The sequence below is a fragment of the Megascapheus bottae genome, chromosome 14 (genome assembly GCF_031878675.1).
Source record: "Megascapheus bottae isolate mThoBot1 chromosome 14, mThoBot2.hap1, whole genome shotgun sequence".
In the NCBI taxonomy this organism is placed as follows: Eukaryota; Metazoa; Chordata; class Mammalia; order Rodentia; family Geomyidae; genus Megascapheus; species Megascapheus bottae.
Window position 1 is genome coordinate 14,358,322 of NC_143522.1, and position 26,128 is coordinate 14,384,449.

Genomic DNA, 26,128 nt, shown 5'->3' on the forward strand with positions numbered 1-26,128 from the left:
ACAACTCAAGTTTTTTCTCAGCTGGAAGTACCCTGAGCATATATGAAGGAAGAATCAGATGTGAGCAAACTGTTGCTGTTATACCAATTCCAGAACAGTACATAATCCAAATGGTAGGAAAAAAATCTCAAAAGAGCATGTACATCTTGTTTAAGAAAATTTCACATTCCTTTTGTGCTGAACACTTAAACTGCACCATCTTTTAAATATCATCAATAACTCACTTTTCCCTTTCTCTCTCTGCCCAGGTCAGACTGGACTACAATCTTTGTATGCACTCCCATGCCAGGTTGTCAGATTGTTGGCTGAGATGGGGGTCTTGCTTTTTGCCTAGACAAGCCTCAAATCAATCCTGATAATCTCTGCCTCCCTGGGAGGTAGGATTTCAAGCTTAAACCATCATGCCTACCTTGATGATGATGATGATGACAATTTTGGTGTTAGTCCTGGGACCTGGGCTTTGTCCCAAAGCTTTTGTTCATGGCCAGCACTCTAGCACTTGAGCCACATCTCCACTTCTAGTGGTGCTTAATTGGAAATAAAAATTTTACACAGGTGCCAGTGGCTCTGTCTGCAATTCTAGCTACTCTGGAGGCTGAGATTTGAGGATTGTAGTTCAAAGTCGGCCCAGGGAGGAAAGTCCACAAGGCTCCAACTAACCACAAGAAAACTGGAAGTGGCTCAAAGTGGTAGAGCACTAGCACGCTAGCCTTGAGCAAAAAAGCTCAGAGACATCACCTAGGTTCTGAGTTCAAGCCCCATGTATGGCAAAAAAAAAAAAAAAAAAAAGAAGACTTTCCTGCCCAAACTGGGTTCAAACCTCAACCCTCATATCTCAGCCTCCAGAGTAGCTAGGATTACAGGTGTGATAACTGGTGCCCAGCTAATAATATTTTATGTATGCTAGAAGACAAGAGTCTAATTTCATACTTCTGCACGTGAAGAGCCAGTTGTACCAGCACAACTCATGCAGTGGTTCAAACCTGTAACCCTAGCTACTTGGCAGGATGACATCAGGAGGATGGCAGTCCAAGGTCAGCATGGGCAAAAAGTTCACAGGACCTCTTCAATCAATAAAAAGCAGGGTACAGTGACACCCCTGTCATCCCAACTGTGTAGAGGAGGCGTTAACGGGAGGACTGAAGTCCAGGCCAACCTGGGCAAAAAACCAAGACCCTATTTGAAAAACAATGAAAGCACAAAAGGGCTGGGAGCATGGTTTAAATGGTAGAGCAACTGTCTAAGAAGCACAAGGCTCTGAGTTCAAATTTCAATGGGAGGGGAAGGGAAGACAACACTAGAGGTTATCCCAGCAAGAGAGACTATAATGAGAAGAGGCAGTCTGGGAAACTTCTAGAGACTGGAAACATTTTACTCTGCTTTTTGGTCTGGATGAACGTTTGTTCATGTGATGTATTCTCAAGAACTGTGATGTTTACTGTATGGATATCAATATTGCAATAAAAATTAAATAAAAACGTAAACACTTAGAAAATCACCTGAAATCTCCCTCTCATTCCTCATTCACTCACATTTCCCCACACACCTGGAATTGAGGTTAATGCTAATCTCTCTATTCATATTCCTGAATATAGCCAACTATAATTTAATAGATATCCTTTTACTTAAAAAAAAAAAAACAAACAGAACCAACTGAATCTTACAGCTGTGAGCTCAAGCACTTTTCTCTTAGCTTTTGTTGCTTAAGACAAACCTGAAAAAACTTTCAAATTTTTGGTGCTGGGTGTTCCAAGAATTTGTAAGACAGGGGAAGTGTTATAAAAACAGCACTCCAGACTTAAAGCCCTTGTCTAGAGGCAGGAAATGAAAACACAAAGGGCTGGCTCTTCCTTTTTTTCCCCCTTTTCTCTTTTAAAACAATCCTATGAATGATACACAGACCAGACAATAGCGGCCATAAAAACGAACTTCCTATCTGTGTATCTTTCATTCCATTAATGATGTTTTCTTGGGATGTCTGTCTAGTTAAGTTTTTCTTGTGTATACTCTGCCAAGAAGGAGAGGCTGATGGAAGGTAGACATAAATAATTGGTAAATGAATACAAACTGGTTCAGACTGTCTGTCAGGGGAATGGTAGGACAATACAACTGAAATTGTAATCAGCAAAGAAAAAGTTTAAAAGGATATCTTTGTAGTGCTGAAATGTGAACAAATGTTTCATGTCTACTGAAAAAGGGCCAACTTCCGAGTATGAGAGGTTAAACCACTCTGGGTGAGTACTACGTATACATGTAACCTCCTGAAACAGCTTCTATAGGGGGAAAAATTCTCTCTAGATGACTGGAATCTGAAAATGTGAATGATGTAGTAATTGCCCAGGAATAACACCTTCACTGAATGAGTGTCAAACTCCCCATAAAAGGGTGAAGCTGCACAGGGAAGTCATGCAGGGAGGCAGTTTAGGAAGGCTGAACTTGTGAGGTAAACAGGACATTCTTCACATGTGTAAGCATATCCTCTAATAGTGAGAATTGCTGGGATTCTTGACTCTGCTTATCCAGGAAATCAGATTTCCAAAAATAACTTTTATTTCTTCCAAGAAAGGGGACGAGGACTAGGCAAGTGAAGGTTTAGATTTGATAAGTAACAACAGCAATAGCAAAAAACTCCAATCTTTGAGGTTTTCTAATTCCCAGAGAAAACTCAACTGAATTTTTCTTTTTTCTTTTTCCTTTTGTGTCAGTCCTGGGACTTGACCTCAGGGACTGAACACTGTCCTTGGGCTTTCTCAAGATTAGAGCTCTATCACTTAAGCCACAGCACCACTTCCAGCTATTCTATTGGTATGTGGTACCAAGAAACAGAACCTGGATCTTTGTGCATGCTAGGCGAGTACTCTAGCATTAGGCCAAACTCCCAGCCAAATCAACTTAATTTTGAGTTCTCCTAACTGTTGTTTCTTTCTCTTACAGGTAAGTACAAATACGTATAAATCTCAGTAGAATATACGTCTTTCCATTTCACATTATTTACTCCATACAATAAAATGTTTCATCAAATTCAGTAATTTCAATTAAAGACAAAGAGCTCAAGCTGGGTACAGTGGGAGTGCGCACACCTGTAATTCCAGTACTTGGGTAGATCAAGAGTTTGAGGCCAGCCTGTATTACATAGTAAGATTCTGTTTCAAGGAAAAAGAAAACATCAGTGGTGTGTGTGTGTGACCTGAACTGACCTGCACACTATTGTCCCTTTTTTGTTCTAGGCTAGAACTCTACCACTGGAGCTACAGCTTTACTTCTGGCTTTCTGGTGAGTAACTGTAGATTGGAGTCTCATGGAGCTGGGTTTGGTGGCTCACACCTGTAATCCTACCTACTCAGGAGGCTGAGATCTGAGGACTGAGGTTCAATGCCAGCCTGGGCACTAAAGAACTGTGAGACTCTTATCTCTGATTAACCACTAAAAAAAGGGACGTAGGGCGGTAGCCTTGAGCTGAAGAGATCAGGAACAGTGTGCAGGCCTAGAGTTCAAGCCCCATGACCCACCAAAAAAAAAAAATTCTCATGGATTTTTCTGCCCAAGGTGGCTTCAAGCTGGCTGCTCATTTTTGAGAATTACAGCAAGTGTATATTAAGTAGGTTCCCAAATAAGCATTAAATGGAATTATGCACACACAGTTGTAAGATCCAAGATTTCTTAGAGAAACTTAAAAATACCAAAGAAGTTGAATTTTGACTTCAGAAAGCCTCAAGAAGCTCAATTTTTTCAATAAAACTCATTTTGGGGATCAATACTAGGGTTTGAAATCAGGGCCTTGTATATTCTAAGCTGGTACCTTACTGCTGAGCTATGTCTCTGGCATAAAACTAATTAAAAAAAAAAAAAAACCAAGAATCTTGTATATAAAACTAAGCCATAAAATATTTCTTTTAGAATGTACTTCCTGGATATATAGGAGCCAAAGAGGCAGAATCACAGTGGTTACTCCAAAGGCATAACAGAAAGTGTGTGGTAAAGAAGCCAGTGGCATTAAACATTCCCTGAATGTGCACTATGTGCCTGACTCTGATCTGGTCCTGAATATACAGTGAGTACCATGTACCAGGTCTCCTGCCAGAGCAGGGCCTAATCCCACCTCAGGGATAAACACCAATGGGGTGCTTCACGAAAGACCTCAATTAGAGGCCATTTCGGCAAAGTGCTGAAGTCCAAAACTGAGAGCACACTGGCAGCTGTGGCATGAGACAGGGGAAGACAGGGACAGAGGAGGTCAATGTGTTCAGATCAGCAGGGCTCTAAGGCCTGAACTGACTATATGGTATGAAGCCCCATACCACATAACACAGAAGACTGATATGATCTCAATCAGGATTAGACTGTGACTAGGATTAGAAGAGACTCAAGAAAATGAAGATCCTACGATGTACTCAAATGGATGGAAATAACAGAGCTCAATTACCTATATCCAATTATGCGGTGACAAATTAGAGTAAATAAAAATCAGCCCATTAGTAAATGTCTTACTATACCCAAAAGCTCTTTGGAACTGGACACACAGGTTCAAATTCTGGCTCCACCACTTAGCAACTAAGTGCTCATAGGCAGGTGACTTGATCTTTTTCCTTATGGCCTTAGTTTCATCATCTTTTTTTTTTCTTTTTGATTGGTTATAGGGTCTGAACTCAGAGCCTGGGTGCGGTCCCTGAGATTTTTTGCTCAAGGCTACTTAGTGCACTACTGCTTTGAGCCATAGCACCAAGACTGTTTTTTTCTGGTGGTTAAATGGAGATAAGAGTTTCACAGACTTTCTTGCCTCAGTGGGCATCAAACTATGACCCTCAGATCTCAAGCCTCCTGAGTACCTAGGGCCTACTTTGACTTCAATTCCTGTTGAATACAGAGTTCTGTACTTGGACTGCTCCTGATACATGTGCACACTCCATTCAAGGGGTGTGGCTTGTGTAGGAATGTGTTCTAACTACTTCCTTTCATACTGATAATTATGAGCTATGTCCACAACCAGATCCTTGAAGAAACCCCTAAAAGTCATAAAATGTACATTTGAGACTTTTTTCTTTGCCAGTCCTGGGCCTTGAACTCAGGGTTTGGGCATTGTCCTTGGGCTTTCTCTAGGCTAGCGCTCTACCACATGAGTCACAGTACCACTTCTGGCTTTTTTGGTGTATGTGGTACCAAGGAATCAAACCTAGGGCTTTGTGCATGCTAGGCAGGTACAGTAAGGCCATGCTCCTGGCCCTGTTATTTATTTCTGCATGACAGCTCTACCTCTTGCAGAGATTATTTGTCAAAGCTGACCTAAGACAAAATCTTCATGAGGGCAAGCAAAGACACAGCACCACAGACACATCAGGCTGGAGAAAGCCTAAAGCCTAAAAGCATAGGTGTCTCAGGATAACTAACTCAGAAAAAAAAATCATAAGAGGAAAAAGTGTAGGAGGCTAGATCCACCTCTTACTGGAAGCTAGTTTTTGAAAAATTCTACTAAAATTAGCAAGGCATAATACTTAATTTTGTGTTTAAAAAAAATGCTCCAGGCTGTAAGTTTGGCCTGGTGGTGGAGTGCTTGCCTAGCATGCACAAAGATCAGGGTTCTATTCCTTGGTACCGCATACATAGAAAAGGCTAGAAGTAGTGCTGAGGCTCAAGTGGTAGAGGAAAGCCCAAAGACAGTGTTCAGGCTCTGAGTTTAAGCCCCAGGACTGACAAAAAAGAAAAAAGAACAAAAAGAAAAATACTCCAGAATTAACATTGTGATGCATCAATCAGTCTAATATGGTATATTATTAGATAAACTATGTTTTTGTTTTTGTTTTTTTGCCAGTCCTGGGCCTTAAACTCAGGGCCTGGGCACTGTAGAGCTAGAGCTCTACCACTTGAGTCACAGCACCATTTCTGGCTTTTTACTATGTACAGAGGAATCGAACCCAGGCCTTCATGCATGCTAGGCAAGCACTCTACCACTAGGCTAAACTCCCTGCCCTAGATAAACTATGTACATAAAATGCAGGAACAACACCAAACACTTCTCTTACCTAAGACAAAGTATATACAAATCATTTGGTCAGACAGTGTTAGCTTTCCTAAGTATGAGGAATTCATAAGCTTATTACACTCTTGAAATGTGATTTCCTTTGCTTCCCCCCCCCCTCTCTTTTACTTTCTCGGGGCTTGAGCACTCTCTGGGCTTTCGTCAAGGCTACTGTTCTACCATTTGAGCCAGAGGACCACTTCCAGACTTTTCTGTGTATGTGGTACCAAGGAATTGAACCCAGTTCATTGTACATGCTGGGCAAACACTCTACCACTAGGCCAAACTCCCAGTCTCTGTTTTGTTATTCTTTTCTTTTCTTTTTTTGTGGGTCATGGGCTTGAGCTGGAGCTTGGGCCTGGGTGCTGTCCCTTTAGCTCAAGGCTATTGCCCTACCCCTGGGCCTGGGCATTGACCCTAAGCCCTACCTTTGAGCCTAAGCCCCAATGTTTTTTCTAGAGGTTAATTGGAGATAAGGTCCTTTTGGTCAGGCTGGCCTTGAACCTTGATCCTCAGATCTCAGTTTCCTGAGTAGTTAGGATTACAGGTGTGAGCCACCACCTGGCTGCTTTTGTTAAACACTGGGAGTTTTAGGAGAGAAGGAGTCTTGACAGAACTCATTTGTTCACTGCTCTTGCCAAAACTATGGAGTAAATTCTAACAACTTTAGAATGCTAAAGAGGCAAAAATATTATTTGCCTCCTATAACTATCAATCAGTCTTCTAATCAAACGGTGTTATTCAAATGCTACTATTAAAAAGTAGTAAAACATAAAACACCATTCGTATAAGTACATGAAAAAGAAGAAATCTATGTATCTGTCAATTAGATCAATTATTCATGGGACATTAGATCACAGGAATCTCTTTACTTCTGTGGTTCATACATGTAATTCCTGGGTTTCTGAAAATGAGCATGTGTTGATCTTATAAGCAAGAATGAATAGGTGGGAAAATAAATGTGTTGATATTTAAAAATCTCATATTTGAAAGCCAGGTAGCTGGTGCACAGTTGTAACCCCAGTTTCTTGGAAGCTAGCCTGGACATTAACAAGGCCCTGTCTCACAAACAAAATGAACAAATAAAATCTTGTTTTGTCAAAAAAGCCAACAAGAATATATATGAAGTCCTGAGCTCAAGCCCTAGTACCAGCAATTCTGTATTTAGTATCCTAAACTGATTTTTTAGGGGGAGGAAAAAAAGAGCTGAGTGCTGGAGGCTTGTGCCCGCAATGCTAGCTACTCAGGAGGCCGATGTTGAGGATCTCTGAAGCCTATCTAGCCAGCTAAGTCTCCGAGTCTCTTTCCTATGAAAGCTGGTAGTGGAGTGGTGTCTCAAGTGTTGGAACACTAGCCTTGAACACAAAAGCTCAGGGACAGTGTTCAGCCCCAGAGTTCAAGCTCCCAGACTGGCAATAAAAAAAGGGGGAAAATAGCTAGCTGTTGATGATTTGTCCCTATAATCCTAGCTACTCAGGAGACTGGAGTCTGAGGATTGCAATTCAGAGCCAGATATGGCAAGAAAGTTCATGAGACTCTTTATCTCCAGGTTATCACCAAAAAGCTAGAAGTGGCTCAAGTAGTGGAGCATTAACCTTGAGCAAAGAAGTTTTGGGACAATGCCCAGTTCCTGATTTCAAACCTTAGGACAAGCATGGAAAAACAAAAAAACATACCTGATCTTTAATTTTTTTTTAATTTAAATTTTGAAAGTAGAACTGAGGCTCAAATGGTATATAGTCAGCCTTGAGCAAAAATGCCAAATGAAAGCGGAGGCCCCTCCCCACCCTCCAAAAGGGGGTTTAGTTTTATTCAGACTCAAGAAAATACTCTGGGAATCTGAGGAGAAAGGGGAGGAAGCTGGGATAAGGACAGGAATAGAAAGGGATAGGAAGAAAAACCAGAGGAACTTAGTCAAACTTGGGGACACTATCTCCTAGATATACCAGTGCTTTGCCACCAATGTTCCTGCAAATCTTTTTTTTTTTTTTTTAAATTCACCCTTCAGCTCCTGATTTTTTTTTTTTCTCTGCTAATTTGAACTCCTGTCCCTGGCCCTCCCTCATTACTCTATAAACTGTTTATTCGTTTATTCTGTCTCCCTTATTTCTTTTTTCTTTTTTTTCTGCCAGTCCTGGGCTTGAGCTCAGGGCCTGAGCACTGTCCTTGGACTTTCTCAAGGCTAGAGCTCTACCACTTGAGCCTCAGCACCACTTCCAGCTTTTTTCTATGTATGTGGTGCCGAGGAATCGAACCCGGGTCTTCATGCATGCTAGGCAAGCACTTTAACCACTAGGCCAAACTCCCAGCCCCTGTTCCTGCAAATCTTCAGGGATTTTACTAATCTCTAAGACCAATTTAGATTTTCTTCATGATCTAAATATAGTCAGAACACTTTCCTGAAATACTTTCTTTTTCTGTTTTGTTTTGTTTTTGGCCTGTTCTGAGGCTTGAAGTCAAGGTCTGGGCACTAATCCTCAGCCTCTTTGTGCTCAAGGCTAGCACTCTATCTCTTGAGCCACTTCTACTTTTTTTTTTTTTTGTTCATTGTAGGACTTGAACTCTGGGCCTGGGCGCTGTCCCTGAGCTCTTCAGCTCAAGGTTACTGCACTATCCCTTAAGCCACAGCTCCACTTCCAGTTTTCTGGTGGTTGACTAGAGATAAAAGTCTCAAGGAGGGGCCGGGAGTTTGCCCTAGTGGTAGAGTGCTTGCCTAGCATGCACGAAGACTCAGGTTCAATTTCTCGGTACCACATACATAGAAAAAAAGCCAGAAGTGGTGCTGAGGCACAAGTGATAGAGCTCTAGCCTTGAGAAAGCCCAAGGACAGTGCTCAGGCCCTGAGTCCAAGCCATAACTGGCAAAAAAAAAAGAAGTCTCAAGGACTTTAGTGCCACAACTGGCTTTGAACTATGATCCTTAGATCTTGGCTTCCTAAGTAGCCAAGATTACAGCCCTGAGTCACCCTGCACCCAGCAAGGGACACATTTTTTTAAGTCATCCAATTTTCTTTGTTTGGTGGTACTAAGGTTTGAACTCGGGGCCTTGCACTTGCTAAGCAGTCACTTTTATGGCTGAATCATACCTTCATTTTATAGAAGAAATAACTCCAAACAGCTTTTCTCTCTTCCTCCCCCCTTCCTTTCCTCTTTTCTTCCTTTTTTTCCTTCCTTCCTTCCTTGCTTTCCTGCTTTCTTTTTTTTGTGTGTGTGTGCTGAGCCTGGGACTTGAATTCAGAGCCTGGGTGCTGTTCCTGAGCATTTTTTTAGCACTAGTCTCAGGACTGGTGCTAAACAGCCTGAGCCATAGCTCTACTTCTGGCTTTTTGCTGATTAATTGAAGATAAGAGTCTCATGGCTTTTCTTGATTGGATTGGCTTTGAACTTCAATCTTCAGACCTTAGCTTCAGACCAGTAGCTATGATTACAGGTGTGAGCCACTGGCCCCAGGAACACATCTTTCTTAATTATCCATGGTCTCTTCCTTTCCCACAGTCTTCCACTGGGAAGAGAAGCAGTAGAGACACCCTAAACTCTTCTCAATCTGTTCTCCATCAGCAAGCTCTCTCTCTCTTTTTTTTTTTTTGAAGGGATCTAAAAGTACATTTATTTTTGCTTGAAAATAATGCACATATTTTTCTCCTCAGATTTTGCATAATTATATAAAATTTTCCATATATTTTTATTGTAATTAATAGAAGGGTTACAGTTATATTTGCCAGATGGAAGGTGTCAGCAAACTATCTCTTGTCAAGTATCTGCACAGTATGTACTATAAGGAGAAGCATCTACACCAAAGAAGAGGGAAACCATACGCCAGTCAGCACAGAGATCACTTCACCTTCATTCTTTGTTATGAAATTCTCCACAGAAAGAAGAATCAATGTATCTTCAGCAGGCTCCTTGCAATCTAACGTTATTTTAGTGCTCCAGTAAAGAGCTTCCTTCTAAGGTTATTTATAAAGAGTTTTCTAAAAGCAAAAGCTATACAACACTGAAGTGAAGGAATGAGAACAAGGTCAACTTTTATTACCTAGAGACTTAGCCCCTATTTTTTGAGATTGGCAATAACCACTGGAATGTCCAATTTGGGCCACTTCGGGGCTAGTGGGCACCCCAGTAAACAGGCCTGCCTCTCAGTGACCCCCCACCCCGGGAGACTGTTCAAAAGCAGGGTTTTGATCTCCCAATTAGAATGAGAGCAGCTTTGGCTAACCCCAAGCACAGCACAGTAAATTCCTCCCACAAACAGGGTTTAACATCCCCTCCTTACTAGTGGCTTAATCCTTTAATTCATTTCAATGCCAAAAACTAGGATTTCCTGAGCAGTGCCACAGGATGTACAACAAGCAGCAGGAGCCAAGGCTTAATGTTGTTGATTCAATATAATCAAAAGTTTAAAAGAATCGTTGCTAATGCACAGCCAGAAACAGAAGGCCCTAGACAAAAGAAAGAGGCCAAGTGCCTTTGAAAAAATAAGGAACTGAGTCTTAAAGGGAGCCAACTCTCATTCAGGGCACAAAGTCTTGGCTAGAACCAGGACCTCTAGCATGCTACACAAGTGCCCCATCACTGAGCTATACTCCAAGTCTGGGACAGACAGCTGTAATTTCACCATAGCCTACTCTATTTCCTTAGGTGGGCTGCAATATTTTGCAAGTTACTTTTAGACAGAGTTAAGGAAGTAAGGAATGTACTGTACATGCTAGAATCAAACATTCAACTACAAATACTTAAAAAACTACTTTGTGCAAGACTATTTGTACATTATATACTAAAGAATTTAGGATTTTGAATTAACAGAATATTAAAAAAAACTGAGTAGCCCTATCTACTCAGGAGACTGATATCTCAGGATCAAGGTAGGAAGCCAGCTTGGGCAGGAAAGTCTCAGAGATTCTTATCTCCAATTCAGAAAACCAGAAGTGGCACTGTACCTCAAGGGGTAGGCCTTGAGCTGAAGAGCTCAGGGACAACACCCAGGCACAGAGTTCAAGTCCCATGACTGACAAAAAAAAAAGAAAGAAAGAAAGAAAGAAGGAAAGAAGAAAACAAAAAGGAGCAACTAAAGGAATAAAAAGGAAAAGTAAGAGACAAATTCCAAGCAGGATCACAAATCCTGGCCCTGGTCTCTAGTTCTTAGTCTTCCCTTCTTTGGTTGGTGTCTCACTTTTCTCCATATGCCACTGACTCATCCAGTCAAGGGTCCTCAACTATGTAAAAGAAATCACCAGAACTGCAAGCCTTTAGATTTCCAAATATAATGAAAACTGTCAACTTAGTTTTCCACCAAACTCTCATTTCATAAGCCAAACATTTCCTTCATTTTTTTGTTTCCAATTTCTTTCCTTCCCTTAAAGAGCTGTTTTGGTTCTCTTTGGTATAAACAAGCTGTAAAGGAAAACAAAAAAACAAAACAAAACTAACCAACCAACTTCAAGCTTCTTAACTGTTAGTCAGTTTTGACTAAAGTGTTAAAATTCACGGCCCTAGTTCTCTGAGATTTGTTTGTTGGTCTGGGTACAGCAAACAAGAATCCTGTTTTAACAAGTTTCACAGCAGCAGTGTTTAATCGGGGCTTACCTTTGAAGCATCTGAGGTGCTCTGAAAGATAACACCATGAGGAATAATTCACCTCCAGGTCTTCAATGAGTATTTCTTGCAAGAGGACAAGTTTATGAATCTATACAAAAAATGTTTCTGATTCTGGTCCATGGACAGAATGTGCACTAAATCTTCAAAGATCCCACCATCCTAAGTCCTGAGACTTTTCCAGTTTGCCTAAGAATCTTAGGCTTTGGATATCCTTCTGTCCACTATTCACGATAAACCAACTTAAGAGAAAATCACTTGCACTTGAGAGCAGAGCTCATCAATATTGCTTATAACGAGTAAGTAACCATGTGGGTAGCAATAAACAGTGAAGAATTTGAAGAGTAGCTGTGACAAAGCCCCCCAGAAACAAACAGCAGAGACTGTGCCATTGGACCAAAGTTCCGATGCCCTGAGAAGACAGTAAGTAAAGGTATGTTTCAGCTCCACAACAGTACATAATCATGGGGAGGAGGGAAATTTTTTTTAAATGTATCATTATGAAATAAAATTAGAGAAATCTACCTACTTCCATTCTTTTTTTCTCTTTCAGATCTCAGCCTCCTGAGTAGCTAGGATTACGGGCGTGAGCCATCGCACCAGGTTTACTTCAGTACTTTAAAATTTTTTTTATTATTATTGTAAAGGTGATATACAGAGGGATTACAGTTATGTAAGTCAGGTAAAGAGTACATTTGGGTTTTATTTTTTGCTCGGTCGTGGAGCTTGAACTCTGGGCCTGGGCACTGTCCCTGAGCTCTTCAGCTCAAGGGTGGCACTGTACCACTTGAGCTACAGTGCCACTTCCAGTATACTTCTTTAGGGTAGGGGGAGGAGAGGGAAAAATCTGATTTGGTAATTTAATTAAATTTCCTGTCCTTGTATCATGTTATCTCCAAAATGAAGGGCACCTCATTCAGAGAGCCTTTCCAGACCCATGGGAATTCACTCAAACTCCTAATTTATGTCCCAAGAACAATGTTCTACTTAATAGTCAGGTCTACTTGTGTTCAAAGGTTAGCTTTCCAGCCTGCTGCCTAGGGCATCTAAATAGCCAGCTCCAAACTAACTGAAACAAGATGCGAAAAGCAGTTTCTTACCGCAGGAAACTTTTATTAGCATATGAGTTTGTAAGAGAGAGATGAGACTGGAAGAACAGGCAGAGCCTGGTCCCAAAGCTCTGTAGTGTTCAGAATAAATTTCTGAGCCAGAGAGAGGGGAAAGGGGTTACTGATGCATGGAAAGAAAACAGGTACTTGCCTGAAAGGGCTGCCATTTGTCAAGCTGATTTCTCACAGGAAAATTCAGCAAACAAGTCAGAACATTAGAAATAAGTAATAAATAAGTCTGTTTAGTAAAATGTTAAATATCATGATGCAACTTCAGAAGAGGAATGCATGGAGTTAGGAAAGCAACATCCTATTTGGAGACAAGAGACTAAGAGTATTTGTCAAATGTGTGAGCTCAAATTTCTCCACCTGTAAAGTGGTAACTTACTGCTTGCTAGTTTCAAAAGGTTTAACCACTGCTTCTGAGGCCCTTTGTGCTACACAACAAAGAAGCTAAACTTTTTTCTTTGATTGCTTGTAATGTACAAGAGGGATAATGTCTACAGAAAAAGTTGATGTACATAGAAATTAAGATCTGAGTTTGATTCAGATAATTAGATGGCTTTTAGGGAGGTCTAAGGGCGCGCGCGCGCGTGTGTGTTTCGGGGAATGAAGGAGGAAATTAACAAAGGAGAAATTTTTCTGACACTGTGGAGCACATAGTAGTTGCTTGATTAAGTTTGATAAATGCTGGACTAGTTCGTGGTGCTGTGGACAGTAAGTAGCAGAAGAGGAGGGGCAGATGTGACATCAGCGTTGGATGTGCTGCTCAGCTGCACTAAGGGCGGGAGTGACACAGTTCACCAGAAAATTTTTAATGGGTGAGATTCACAAATTACTTTAAAGCAGAATAAAAAAAAGCAGAGGCTAAACATTCCTAGGCTCAGAAAACAATGTTTGGAAGAAGGGTTAAAAACAGCCAAAGAAGGGGCTGGGAGTTTGGCCTGGTGGTAGAGTGCTTATCTAGCATGCACGAAGATCCAGGTTTAATTCCTTGGTACCACATACAGAGGAAAAGCCAGAAATGGTGCTCAAGTGGTAGAGCTCTATCCTTGAGAAAGCCCAAGGACAGTGCATAGGCCCTGAGTTCAAGCACTGGGCCCGGCAAAAACAAACAAACAAAAAAAACAAAACAAAACAACAACAACAAAAGCAGCCAGAGAAGAAACAGAATTCTAGAGATCTTTCCTCCAGGAGTACCAGAGGCTTTTTTTTTTTTTTTTTGCCAGTCCTGGGCTTGAGCTCAGGGCCTGAGCACTGTCCTTGGACTTTCTCAAGGTTAGAGCTCTACCACTTGAGCCTCAGCACCACTTCCGGCTTTTTTCCATGTATGTGGTACCAAGGAATCAAACCCGGGCCTTCGGGCATGCTAGGCAAGCACTTTAACCACTAGGCCAAACTCCCGGTCCATTTTTTTTTACTTTTATTATTATTATTATTATTGATTGATTGATTCATTGCCAGTTCTGGGCTTGAGCTCAGGGCCTGAGCACTGTCCTTGGACTTTCTCAAGGCTAGAGCTCTACCACTTGAGTCTTAGCACCACTCCTGGCTTTTTTCTATGTATATGGTACCAAGGAATCGAACCTGGGTCTTCGTGCATGCTAGGCAAGCACTCTACCACTAGGCCAAACTCCCGGCCCCACAGTAATGAAATATTTTTAAGAATCTACCACATTTTACTCTTTCTGGATCAAACATAAATTCATTCAGTAGTATGGAATTCGACAACAAATGTGGGAAAAGAGATGGAATTAGACCTTCCCTTGCTTGCTCCAGCTCTTCCCACAAAACTGGTTTATTAATAACCAGTTTTAAAAATTAATAACTGTGTATGACCAAATCCTTATTTTAAGCAATATTTATTTCTATGTAAGTGCTTAATGTACTTTGTGGCCTAACAAATAAAAAAGTTTTAATCATAAAAGTAATATACTCACAAATTGAAGTACAATTTTAACAGTATAGAATATTATTAAATAAAAACAGATACTTTTTGGAAGTGGCACTGTGGCCCAAAGTGGTAGAGCATTAAACTTGAGCACAAAGAAGCTCAGGAACAACTCTGAGGCTGAGTTCAGTCCCACATGTCCCTTGAGCTCTTCAGCTCAAGGCTACTGCCCCATTCCTTGAGTCACAGTGTCACTTCCAGTTTTCTAGTAGTTAATTAGATATAAAAGTCTCACAGAGCCGGACGTGGTGGCGGCTCATGCCTGTAATCCTAGCTACTCAGGAGGCTGAGATATGAGAATCGTCGTTTAAAGCCAGCCCAAGCACTAAAATCCGTGAGACTCTTATCTCCAATTAACCACCAGAAAACTGGAAGTGGCACTGTGGCTCAGGGGATAGAGCAGTAGCCTTGAGTTGAAGAGCTCAGGGACAATGCCCAGGCCCAGAGTTCAAACCCTATGACTGACCCCCCTCCCCCCCCCCAAAAATGTAGGGGCTGGGAGCATAGCCAAGTGATAAAGTGCTTACCTAGCATGCACGAAGCCCTAGGTTTAATTCCTCGGTACCACTTATACAGAAAAGGCCAGAAGTGATGCTGTGGCTCACCTGGCAGAGCTCTAGCCTTGAGCAAAAAGTGTTCAAGGACAGTGCCCAGACCCTGAGTTCAAGCCCCAGGAGTAGGAAAAAAAAAATCTCACAAACATAAAAAGACATGCACATGTTATAAAACTTCTAGAAATAAGTAACAACCTAAATGTTTTTCTGGTTGTGGTAAACCTATGTGGAATAGTACACAATTATAGAAGATAGAGAATGGGAAACTTTCATTCAACAAAGTAAGTCAGACAGGATATGAAGCAAATCAGGCAAGCTGAAGTAATATTTGCTTGTCATAATCAATTTATGAAACTTTAAAAATAAAACAATACAGGCAACCTTCCTTATTGGAATCCGATTTGTCCTTGAAAGTACATTTTCACGTACCAACATGACATTACTAAAAATAGGAAAATTAGCTGGGTACCAGTGGCTTACGCCTGTCATCCATTTGTACAAGAGGTTGGGATCTGAGGGTTGCAGTTAAGTTATGGCAGGTAAGAAACTCTAAGACTTTTATCTCCAATTAACCACCAAAAAGCCAGAAGGGAAGCTGTGGCTCAAGTAGTAGAATACTAGGCTTGAGCAAAACAAAACTCAAGGACAGTGCCCAAGTCCTAAGTGCAAGCTCCAGGCACCAAAAGAAAAAAAGAAAAGAAAAATTTAAAAAGGAAAAAAAAACCCACAATGTTTCGCTGGCTCATCTAACAACTCTACCCTTCTGCCAACACGAACAGTTTCTGTAAAATATAGTGTCTAACACACTACCTATGCTAAAACACTATGATAAAGACTTGAAAACACTTTGTGCATTAGTTAGTGATTGGCATGGAATGAAATATGTTGCATTCATTGGTCTCACCAAGTTTCAGCACTGTGTTTCCTTCAGATATGGAGACTGTGTAGGGCACTTACACTCACTGACTTGTTCACAAATATTCTTACATGTCATGATACAGGATAACAACTGAGACACAACACAGCACAGTTAAGCAGACACATGTCTCATGTGAACTCAGTCTCTTCTCTAGACTTACGCACATTGACACTTGGTGATATGCAAAGGAAAGCAGCTGACTGTGATTTCCATAGTTGAAAGTCATAAGCACTTTTGCAAATTTATATGGTAAATACTGTGACAAATACATTATGCATTACTTATGGAAAGATATATAAGAAATCTATAAAAATATAGAAGGAAAACACTTCAGAACAGTTATTATCTCTAAGAAGTGAATGAGTGAGAGAAACAGTATCAGGAAGAGAGTTTTATGTATCCATTTATTTTTAGCTAATAAGATACACAGGGTAAAGTATTACCATCACTAAAGTATAGTATAGGTACAGGGTATATTATGCCTCTACTTTGAAATCTAAAGGACCAATAAAGTTATTAACCTAATTGAAAGATACTAGCCTATCAAAATTAAATAGCCTGAATCCAAGAATTTGAATTTAACAGTACATAGGGCAATTTGTGTTTTTCATGTAAACCCAACACCATTATCCAGCTGCCTCCTGTGAGAACTCCCACCCTCCACACGGCATCTCCTATCAGCTCTAGAACACATCCTTGCTGGATGCCAGTGGTGAATGCCTGTAACCTAACTACTCAGGAAGCTGAGAGCTGAGGATCACAGTTAGAAGCCAGCCCAGCCAGGAAAGTGTGTGAGACTCTTATCTCCAATAAACAACTCAGAAAAAGCTGAAAGTGGCCCTGTGGTTTCTCAAGTGGGAAAGGACTAGCCTTGAGCTCATGGACAACATCTAGATTCTGAGTTAAATCCCCAGGACCAGCAAAAAACAAAACAAAAAAACAGAAAGCCCCACATCCACAATCACTTTTTTTTTTTTGGGTAGTCCTGGGGCTTGAACTCAGGGCCTGGGCATTGTCCTTGGGTTTTCTCAAGGCTAGCACACTACCACTTGAGCCATGGCACCACTTTTTACCCAGAACTATTGTATTGTACTCTTTCCACAGTAGTCACATTGTGTCACATACCATCCTTACTTCCAGTCTCAGGGCCTCCCCTGGATTTTCTAAGTCCCCATCTCCTTCAAGTTCTTGTTAAAATCCTCCTTGCAATTACTACCCACTTTAAAATCAAACAGGGCCCCCAACACATTTGGTACCACCTCTTTCCTAACCTCTAGTTCCTAACATGTCCCAGCACACAATACAGTTCAAAACTCCATATTGCAGGAATTTGGATGTATTTTATCCTTGGACAACTATAACTGCCCATAACAAACCTAGCACACAGAATACACTCAAATATTTGGTAAATAATTAGTAATATTTCAGTTGTTCCAAGTTACCACTTACATTCCCTGCATCCTCAACTTCAGCCAAACATAGGTTTTATTCAGATAGTTTGACTGGGTGCTCATTTCTTGCCATTCTGATTCATAGTCTAGCAAACAGCAAGATACTCAATGTTTCTGCAATTAGTGAAATTTACTGTCCTGAAAAAAATTACACATGGGAGTTCCTCACAAGGCATGACTTCTTTTTATTGTAATCACACTAAATTAATTATACATTTGCTTTGTAAAAGTCATCTTAAGGCAAAGTCAAAAGGTCTATACCTTTTTATCTACAGGGACAATGAAAAGATGTATTCAACAGTGTCATAATAAGCATTACCTTAACATATGAGAGCTTAAAAGAAATCAGGCCAAATCTAATTAAGATTAGATAGGAGGGGCTGGGAGTTTGGCCCAGTGGTAGAGTGCTTGCCTAGCATGCACGAAGACCTGGGTTCGATTCCTCAGTACCACATACATACAAAAAAATCGGAAGTAGTGCCGAGGCTCAAGTGGTAAGAGTTCTAGCCTTGAGAAAATCCAAGGACAGTCCTCAGGACTGGCAAAAAAAAAAAAAAAAAGAAAAAGAAGTATCATTTATTGACCGGGAGTTTGGCCTAGTGATAGAGTGCCTGCCTAGCATGCACAAAGATCCGAGTTCGATTCCGCGGTACCACATACATAGAAAAAGCCAGAAGTAGTGCGGTAGCTCAGGGTAGAACACTACTAGCCTTGAGGAAAGCCCAATGACAGTGCTCAGGCCCTGAGCTCAAGCCCAGGACTGGCCAAAAAAAAAAAAAAAAAACTAGCAGATTTCTTGAGAAACAGTATTTATCTCTACCTTTGGTTTGACTTAAAAAATTAACCTGTTGGGGCCGGGAGTTTGGCCTAGTGGTAGAGTGCCTGCCCATTAGATTACTCTATCATACTAACTAAGAGCTATAGAAAATTATTTTTCAAATGCATTAAGAGATGGCAGGACAGTTTAAAAATGACTACAGTTCAACATGTCTCCCATTTGGAAGTAGCAATCTTAATTCTCCATCCCCCTCCATTTGGGCTGGCCTTTATGATCTGCTCATTAACAACACATCTGAAAAGGTGGCAGAGTCAGCCAGGTGCTTTTGGAAAGTCCGTTCTCTAACATGCTCTTTCTGGGTATCTAGCCACCATGTCATATAGAGAGGACACAGTTGACGCAGCCCTCAACTGTCAGGTCTCCCCAGCACGTAAGATTCTTCCAACCTAGCCCTAGGCATAATAGAGAAGCCTTCCCCACTGAGCTCTGACCAAATTCCTGACCCACAGAATCTGTGAGCATAATAAGATCACAGATCACAGATGGAAGCATACTTTTTCCCTGATGATCCCCAGAGAGGAGATGAAGTTGTGACTATTATAAACAAAGAATTACTCACAAGGCTCAAGTGCTATGTCAACATTTATGAAATGTTTTCTTCCTGAAGAAATCCATGAAACTGAAAATGACCATATTTTGCTATTTGCAAAAATCCCTCCTATGATACCACAATGTATTCTGACTTAAGAGTCTTAATCAAAATGAGACATGCTACTGCTTTATTACTATTTTCCAGATCAGTTCTATAGTGTTAGAAAACTACAGAATGAGGAGCTCAAGGCTCTTAGGTTTAGTCATTTATAAGAGTCACATTGACTTCAGAAATGTTAAAAGAATAATATGCATGTGGTAGGGAAGGTAGAGGGAGGGAAGGAGGAGTAAGAGAAGGAAAAAAGGAAGGGAGGGAGGGAAAAATAGGCAGGCAGGCAACAAATAAAAATAAAATGGCAAGTAAAATATCTGTTAAGGAAAAACAGCAACAACAGAAATATAATTGCTAGCTTATTATAACTCATCTGCAGTCAACACTGCCCTCTGCTGATATAAAAGTTACATATCAGAAAGTGAGCATCACACTTCATTAAGCTGTCTAGTTTGCATAAAATCCTACCAAAGACAATAGTTAGTGGGATTTTTTTTTAAGTCAATTGTGGGCTTGAACTCAGGGCTGGGGCACTGTCCCTGACTGCTTTTTACTCAAGGTAATGTCTACCCCTTCGAGCCATGATACCACTTCAGTTTTCTGGTGGTTAATTATTAATTAGATGAGTAGAGCCTGACTGGTTATTTTTTTGAGATGAATCTTGCTCCATAGTCCACTGGGGTCTCCAAGTCAATCCTATTTCAGCTTCTTGAGTGCTGAGATTATAGACAAGTACGACTATACCTGATAATGATTCTTTTAAAAGTTAAAACCAGGAACTGGTGGTTCATGCCTATATTCCTACCTGAGGGGGCTGAGATCTGAGGATCAAAGTTCAAAGTAGTTTGTGCACGAAAGTCCTTGAGACTCTTACCTTCAATTAACCATCAGAAAAAGAGAAGTAGTGCTGTGGCTCAAAGTGGCAGAGTGCTAGCCTTGTGCAAAAAGGACTCAGGAATATCCAAAACAATACTCAGTTTACCCCACAACTTACAAAAAAAAAAAAAAAGTTAAGAATATTTGTTCATGAAAACAGCAGTTCTTAAATATGTTATTAATAAAATATCATTAGTGGGCTGGGAGTTTGGCCTAATAGTAGAGTGCTTGCCTAGCATGCATGAAGGCCTGGTTTGATTCCTTAGTACCACATACATAGAAAAGCCAGAAGTGGTGCTCAAGTGGTAAAGCCCTAGCTTTGAGAAAGCCCAAGGACAGTGCTCAGGCCCTGAGTTCAAGCCCTAGGATTGGCAAAAATAAAAAAACCAAAACATCATTAGTTAAATACATCTTTACATAAAAGTATGCAATTCAAGAAAGACCTTGAAGGAGAGAGGAAGGCCTTACCATCTGTAAATAAGAATATGACACAGGAAGAGAGCTTGTATATTTTCTCAGGGTGTGTGTACCTAACACAAAATGCTATCCATGGAAACCAGGGCTGCATAAAAACCTGCAGCCCTGCCTCTTAGGAAGCCTGACTCCTTACTCTGGAGGGGGTGGGGAGGAAGAAACCCAACCACTTTAAACAGAAAGAGCCTATTTGGCTGGGAAGTATTCACTAAGCCTAGGAAGTATTTCATGGAAAAAAGACTCACCAAGGCTGGTGCCATCCAGCCCCATGATGCACTTCATAGAGGTGATGATCTGCTCCACCACAGGTGGTGACATGGATGTGGCATACACGGCACTATGAGAATGCGTTCGCAGATAGTCTATCAGCTCCTGAGGAGTTACAGAGACAAAGGACAATTAGAGGTGACTCTGGAATTCACTGGCAATGTCAGTGCCTTCCTTGCCGGTGCTTGTGGATACTTCCTTTTAATGGCCTGGACACTAGTCAACACAGTCAATGCCGCCTACAGTTGTCAACAACTGGGTCAAAAACCTGGCAAAGTCTCTAGACTCTGTTTTGCTTTAAAAATTTTAAAGTATCTCTCTAATTTTGGAGTTAAAGTGTTGGACTGTTTTTGTAGATAGAATGATCCTTCACAGTGTTACAGAAATGGCATCTCTGTCTCACCTTGTGTTGCAAAGCCTATCCTCAGACCTCTGAAGGACAGTTTTCTTGTGTTAAGTGCAGGTCACTCAGTGGCACAGCATATGATTGACATATTTTGTGGTTTTGGAGTTATAATCCAGATCCCTCCTGTACAGCAGGCAAATGTCCTATCACAGCTAAATCCCCAACCCAAGGCTTTTTTTTTTTTTTTTTTTTTGCTAGTCTTGAGGCTTGAACTCAGGGCGTGGGCACTGTCCTTGGGCTTTCCTCAAAGCTAGTGCTCTACTACTTAAGTTGCTGCACCATGTCTGACATTTCCAGTGTATGTGGTGCCAAGGAATCGAACCCAAGGCAAGCACTCTACCATTAGGCCACGCTCCTGGTCCCTCAAGGTTTCTTTTTAAATTAAGAACTTTCTGGAGCTACAAAACACATACCATTTACAGCTGCCATTTTAAAGTATACAATTCAGGGAGAGCATAGTCACATTGTGTAACTTTTGTTCCTATTTTATTTTAGATTTTCATCACCCTAAGAGGAAACCTTGTGCCCACAAGCAATCACTTTTCATTTCCCCCATCCACTTAGCCCTTGGCAACTACTAATCCACTTTCTGTTTCTATGCCTATTCTGGATAACAGACAAAACCAGAAAATCAACATTTAAAAAATGACCTTTTGTGACTTCTTTCACTTCTCATGTTTTCAAAATGCACCTGGGTTATTCTATCCTGACAAATTGGCTTTTAAACCCTTACTACAATATGATGAGCTAGTGATGCATATTATACTGACAAGAAAATGGAAAGACCTCACAAAGCAAGCAGAGAGACATTCAGACACAAGGCTCTATATCCACCATTTGTGCCAGGCAGCACTGATTCTTTGCTACCTCAGAGTTCACTTGTAACTTTCAAACTGAAAAAATACAATGTTTGACAGTACCCTGGAGGTAGCAAAATCTTTCTTCTTCCTGTTTCTACATTTACTCACGGATGTCTTAGTCCACTGGAAGGGAAACTAGTCTTTACTCCCACTGGCTCCCATGACAACCCCACCACTTTCAGGGTGTGAACACAGTTCAAACCCAATAGAGACAGACAAACAGGAAACACTACTGTGTGTTCTCCCACAGGAATATTCTGTTTTAAAATATTTAGAAAGAAGTTCAGATAAGGAAGCAATAATGAACATAATCAGCCTTTAGCCTAGTGGAGTAACATCATAGTCACTTATCAGTCAGCTCAAATGGGAAGAGCATTTGACATTAACTGAGCCATGACAATCCAGAATCTCTACACCCCAGTTAAGGGTTCCATCTGCTAGACAGTCACCAAGTCCCTCAGCCACTCCTATCTCCTCTAACTGTTTATGTTGTGGCCCATTTACCTTCTTGCCTCCAATATATCCGCCAGAAGCACCGAAGCTCTTTGTGAATGTACCCATCATCACATCTACATCCTCAGGATCCAGGCCAAAGTAGTCCACCACTCCTCGACCAGTCGGGCCAAGGGCCCCGATGCTGTGTGCCTCATCAAGGTACAAGTATGCCTTGTATTTCTTCTTGAGGGCAATCACTTCAGGAAGGCGAACAATAGAGCCCTCCATGCTGGCAAAAAGAGATTTGAAAAATACATGTACTGAAACCTTTTAAAGTTAACAATTGAACTGCATTATTATTTGGAGTTTATTGCTTTTTAATCGGGCTGACAACACCACCTGTGGTGTTGTTTCTTTGTTTTGTTACTGGGGCCTGAACTTTGGGCAAAGAGAAGGTATCTTGTTGGTGCTCTACTTCTTGAGCCATACCTCTAACTTTTTGCTAGTTAACTGGAGATAAGAATCTTCACGCTTTTCTGCCTGGACTGGCTTTGAACTGTGATCCTCAGTTCTCAGCCTTCTGAGTAGCTAGACCTACAGGTATGAGCCAACATGTGATTTTAAACTAACAAAAAGCTAGATAGCTAGGCAGAAGTATAGAGAAAAGGAGACTGGATCTTTTTTTTTTTTTTTTGGCCAGTCCTGGGCTTGAGCTCAGGGCCTGAGCACTGTCCTTGGACTTTCTCAAGACTAGAAGCTCTACCACTTGAGCCTCAGCACCATTTCCAGCTTTTTTCTATGTAAGTGGTACCGAGGAATTGAACCTGGGTCTTCGTGCATGCTAGGCAAGCACCAAGCCAAACGCCCAGCCCGAGACTGGATCTTTTTAAAACAAGTGCCATATAGATAATTAATCTCATTTTAGATATTTCTAAAGCTTCTAATTATAGGCAAATTTAAATTTTGTACTACACTGTACAGGCAATTCAAGTTATAAAAACATTAGGAAGTAGCTGAGTGCCGGTATCTCTCATACCTGTAATCCTAGCTGCTCAGGAGGCTAAGAGCTTTGAGGATCACAGTTCAAAGTCAGTCCAGACAGAAAAGACTGTGAGACTCTTACCTCCAGTTAAACACACACACACACACACACACACACACACACACACACACACACACACACACACAAAAGCTTAGGGACAGAACAGAGCCCAGGCCCAAAAATATTCTCTCTTTCTCATCTTGTCTCCCTCCTCCTCCTCTTCTTCCTCCTCCTCCTATTCCTCCACTTCCTCCTTCTTTTTTTGGTCAGCTGTAGATCCCTGAGCTCTTTGGTTCAAGGCTAGTACTCTACCACTAGTACTCTGAGGCATATGCCACTTCCAGTTTTCTGGTGATTAACTGGAGGTAAGAGTCTCACAGTCTTTGATGCCTGGGCTGGCTTAGAACCACGATCTTCAGCTCTCAGCCTCCTGAGTAGCTAGGATTATAGGCATGAGTCACCGGAGCTTCACTTTGCTACTCTTCTCTCTCAATCTTCTCCCCCCACCCGCCCCTCCTTCTTCTTATGGTCGTGAGGCTTGAACTCTGGGCCTGGCATTTTCCCTAAGCTCTTCAGCTCAAGCCTATTGCTCCACCCCTTGAGTCACAGCATCACATCCAGTTTTCTGGTGGTTAATTGGAGATAAAGAGTCTCATGGACTTTAGTCCCCAGGCTGGCTTTGAACTGCAATTCTCAGATCTTAGCCTACTAAGTAGCTAGGATGACAGGCATGAGGAACTAATACCTGGATTCTCCTTTCTTTAACTGGCACCCTACCCTGCCCAAACTGAGTTTCATGCTCTCACTTTGGCTTTTTTTTTTTAAATCAAATCTGGTGCTCTATCACTAAAACCACATTTCCACTTCCAGCATTTTTTTTTTTTTTTTTTTTTTGCCAGTCCTGGGCTTGAGCTCAGGGCCTGAGCACTGTCCTTGGGTTTTCTTAAGAGCTCTACCAGTTGAGCCTCAGCACCACTTCCGGCTTTTTTCTATGTATGTGGTACCAAGGAATCGAACCTGGGACTTCGTGCATGCTAGGCAAGCACTTCACCACTAGGTCAAACTCTCGGCCCTCACTTTCAGCTTTTTGCAGATTAATTGGAGATAAACATCTATGGACTTTTCTAGCCAAGCTACCTTCAAAAAAAGTAGTATCCTAGTCCAGTGTGGTAGCTCACACCTGTAATCCTAGTTATTCAGGGGACTGAGATCTGAGGACCAAGGTTCAAAGCCAGCCAGGGGCACTAAAACATCCATGAGACTCTTATCTCCAATTAACCACCAGAAAACCAGAAGTAGTATTGTGGCTTAAGGGGTAGGGTGGTAGCCTTGAGCTGAAGAGCTCAGGGACAGTGCCCGGCCCAGAGTTCAAGTCCTATGACTGACCAAAAAAAAAAAAAAAGATAAAAGAAAAAAAAGGAAAAGAATCCTCAGATCTCAGCCTCCTGACTAGATATGGCTGTACACATAAGCCACTAGTACCTTGCTAAAGGACACTATTTCTGAGATACAGTCATGCCATGCAGCCTAGGTTGACTTCCAACTCAAGATCCCCCCGCTTTGGCCTCCCAAGTGCTGAGTTCACAGAACTGTACCATCATGCTGGGCCTTATTTGTTTCAGCATATCATGTGTAGTTCCCTCTACAAACAGTATAAAAATAAAGAATCCAAACAGAAAGGGGAGCTGATGATTTGTATATATGCAGACACAAAGGTCTACTGTATTTCAGTGTCAATTATGCTCCTGGGTATTTAACAAGTCTTAAGCACCAAGTACTTAAGTTTCCAGAGGGACCTAGTTCAACATTCCTTCAGCTTAAACTTCAGTAACTTCACAGACCCAAGTCACAAAGAAGAGAACAATAAAGCAAGATTACCTATATATTCCTTCCACAAGAATTAGGATTTTCTTCCAGGGCCTTCTTGTGCGAGGCTGACCATAAACAATGGCATCTTTTAATAGCTTCTCTAGACTTTGCATATCTATAGCACACACAAAAAAAGAGCTATGTTACAAGGTATCTTGCTTTTTCCTAACTTTGTTCCAAAAATGCAATGTCTTGGATAACAAAAGACAATTAACATAGAATTAAGCAGAAAGGCAAAATGGATAAATGAATTATTGCCACTTAAGTAGAAATCCAGTCATATTTTATACCATCAACATAATCAAACGGCGATGGCAGTTGAGAGCTTCAGTTGGTAGCTTATGAAATTACTTGTTTCATGCTAAAGACTCTAAAGCAAATATGAGAAGAATATAAAGTTCAAAGTACATGCTCTATTTCCTTTCACCTGGGATGTATTCACTAGCGTTCCCTTCCAAGTTCAAAATGCAGTTTGAAGTCGGGCATGGTGGCTTGTGGCTGTATTCCTAGCTACTCAGGAGGCTGAGATCTGAGGATCAAGGTTCAAAGCCAGCCCAAACACAAAAAGACCCAAGACTCTTATCTCCAATTAACCCCTAGAAAACAGGAAGTGGGGCTTGGTGCAGTAGCCTGGAGATGAAGAGCACAGGGACAATGCCCAGGCCTAGGGGTAGAGTGGTATCCTTGAGCTGAAGAGCTCATGGACAGTGCCCAGGCCAAGATCAAGGACCATGACCTACCAAAACTAAATAAATAAATAAAAATGCAGTTTGATGCATGCACACTAGTCTATGCTAAGTGAGCTTGGTAATCAGTTGGGACTTTCCTCT

General features: G+C 41.3%; 1 protein-coding gene across 1 annotated transcript in view; it reads right to left on the reverse strand.

Moving 5' to 3' along the window:
• Sptlc2 (serine palmitoyltransferase long chain base subunit 2) overlaps positions 1–26,128 on the reverse strand; it is an 87,906-nt gene that overhangs the window by 12,317 nt on the left and 49,461 nt on the right. Inside the window, exons 7-9 of the mRNA XM_090344608.1 lie at positions 25,308–25,413; positions 22,457–22,676; positions 20,665–20,791 (exon numbers count right to left, since the gene is read on the reverse strand). Coding sequence (XP_090200734.1) covers positions 20,665–20,791; positions 22,457–22,676; positions 25,308–25,413 — 453 coding nt within the window. The remainder of the gene's footprint in view (positions 1–20,664; positions 20,792–22,456; positions 22,677–25,307; positions 25,414–26,128) is intronic.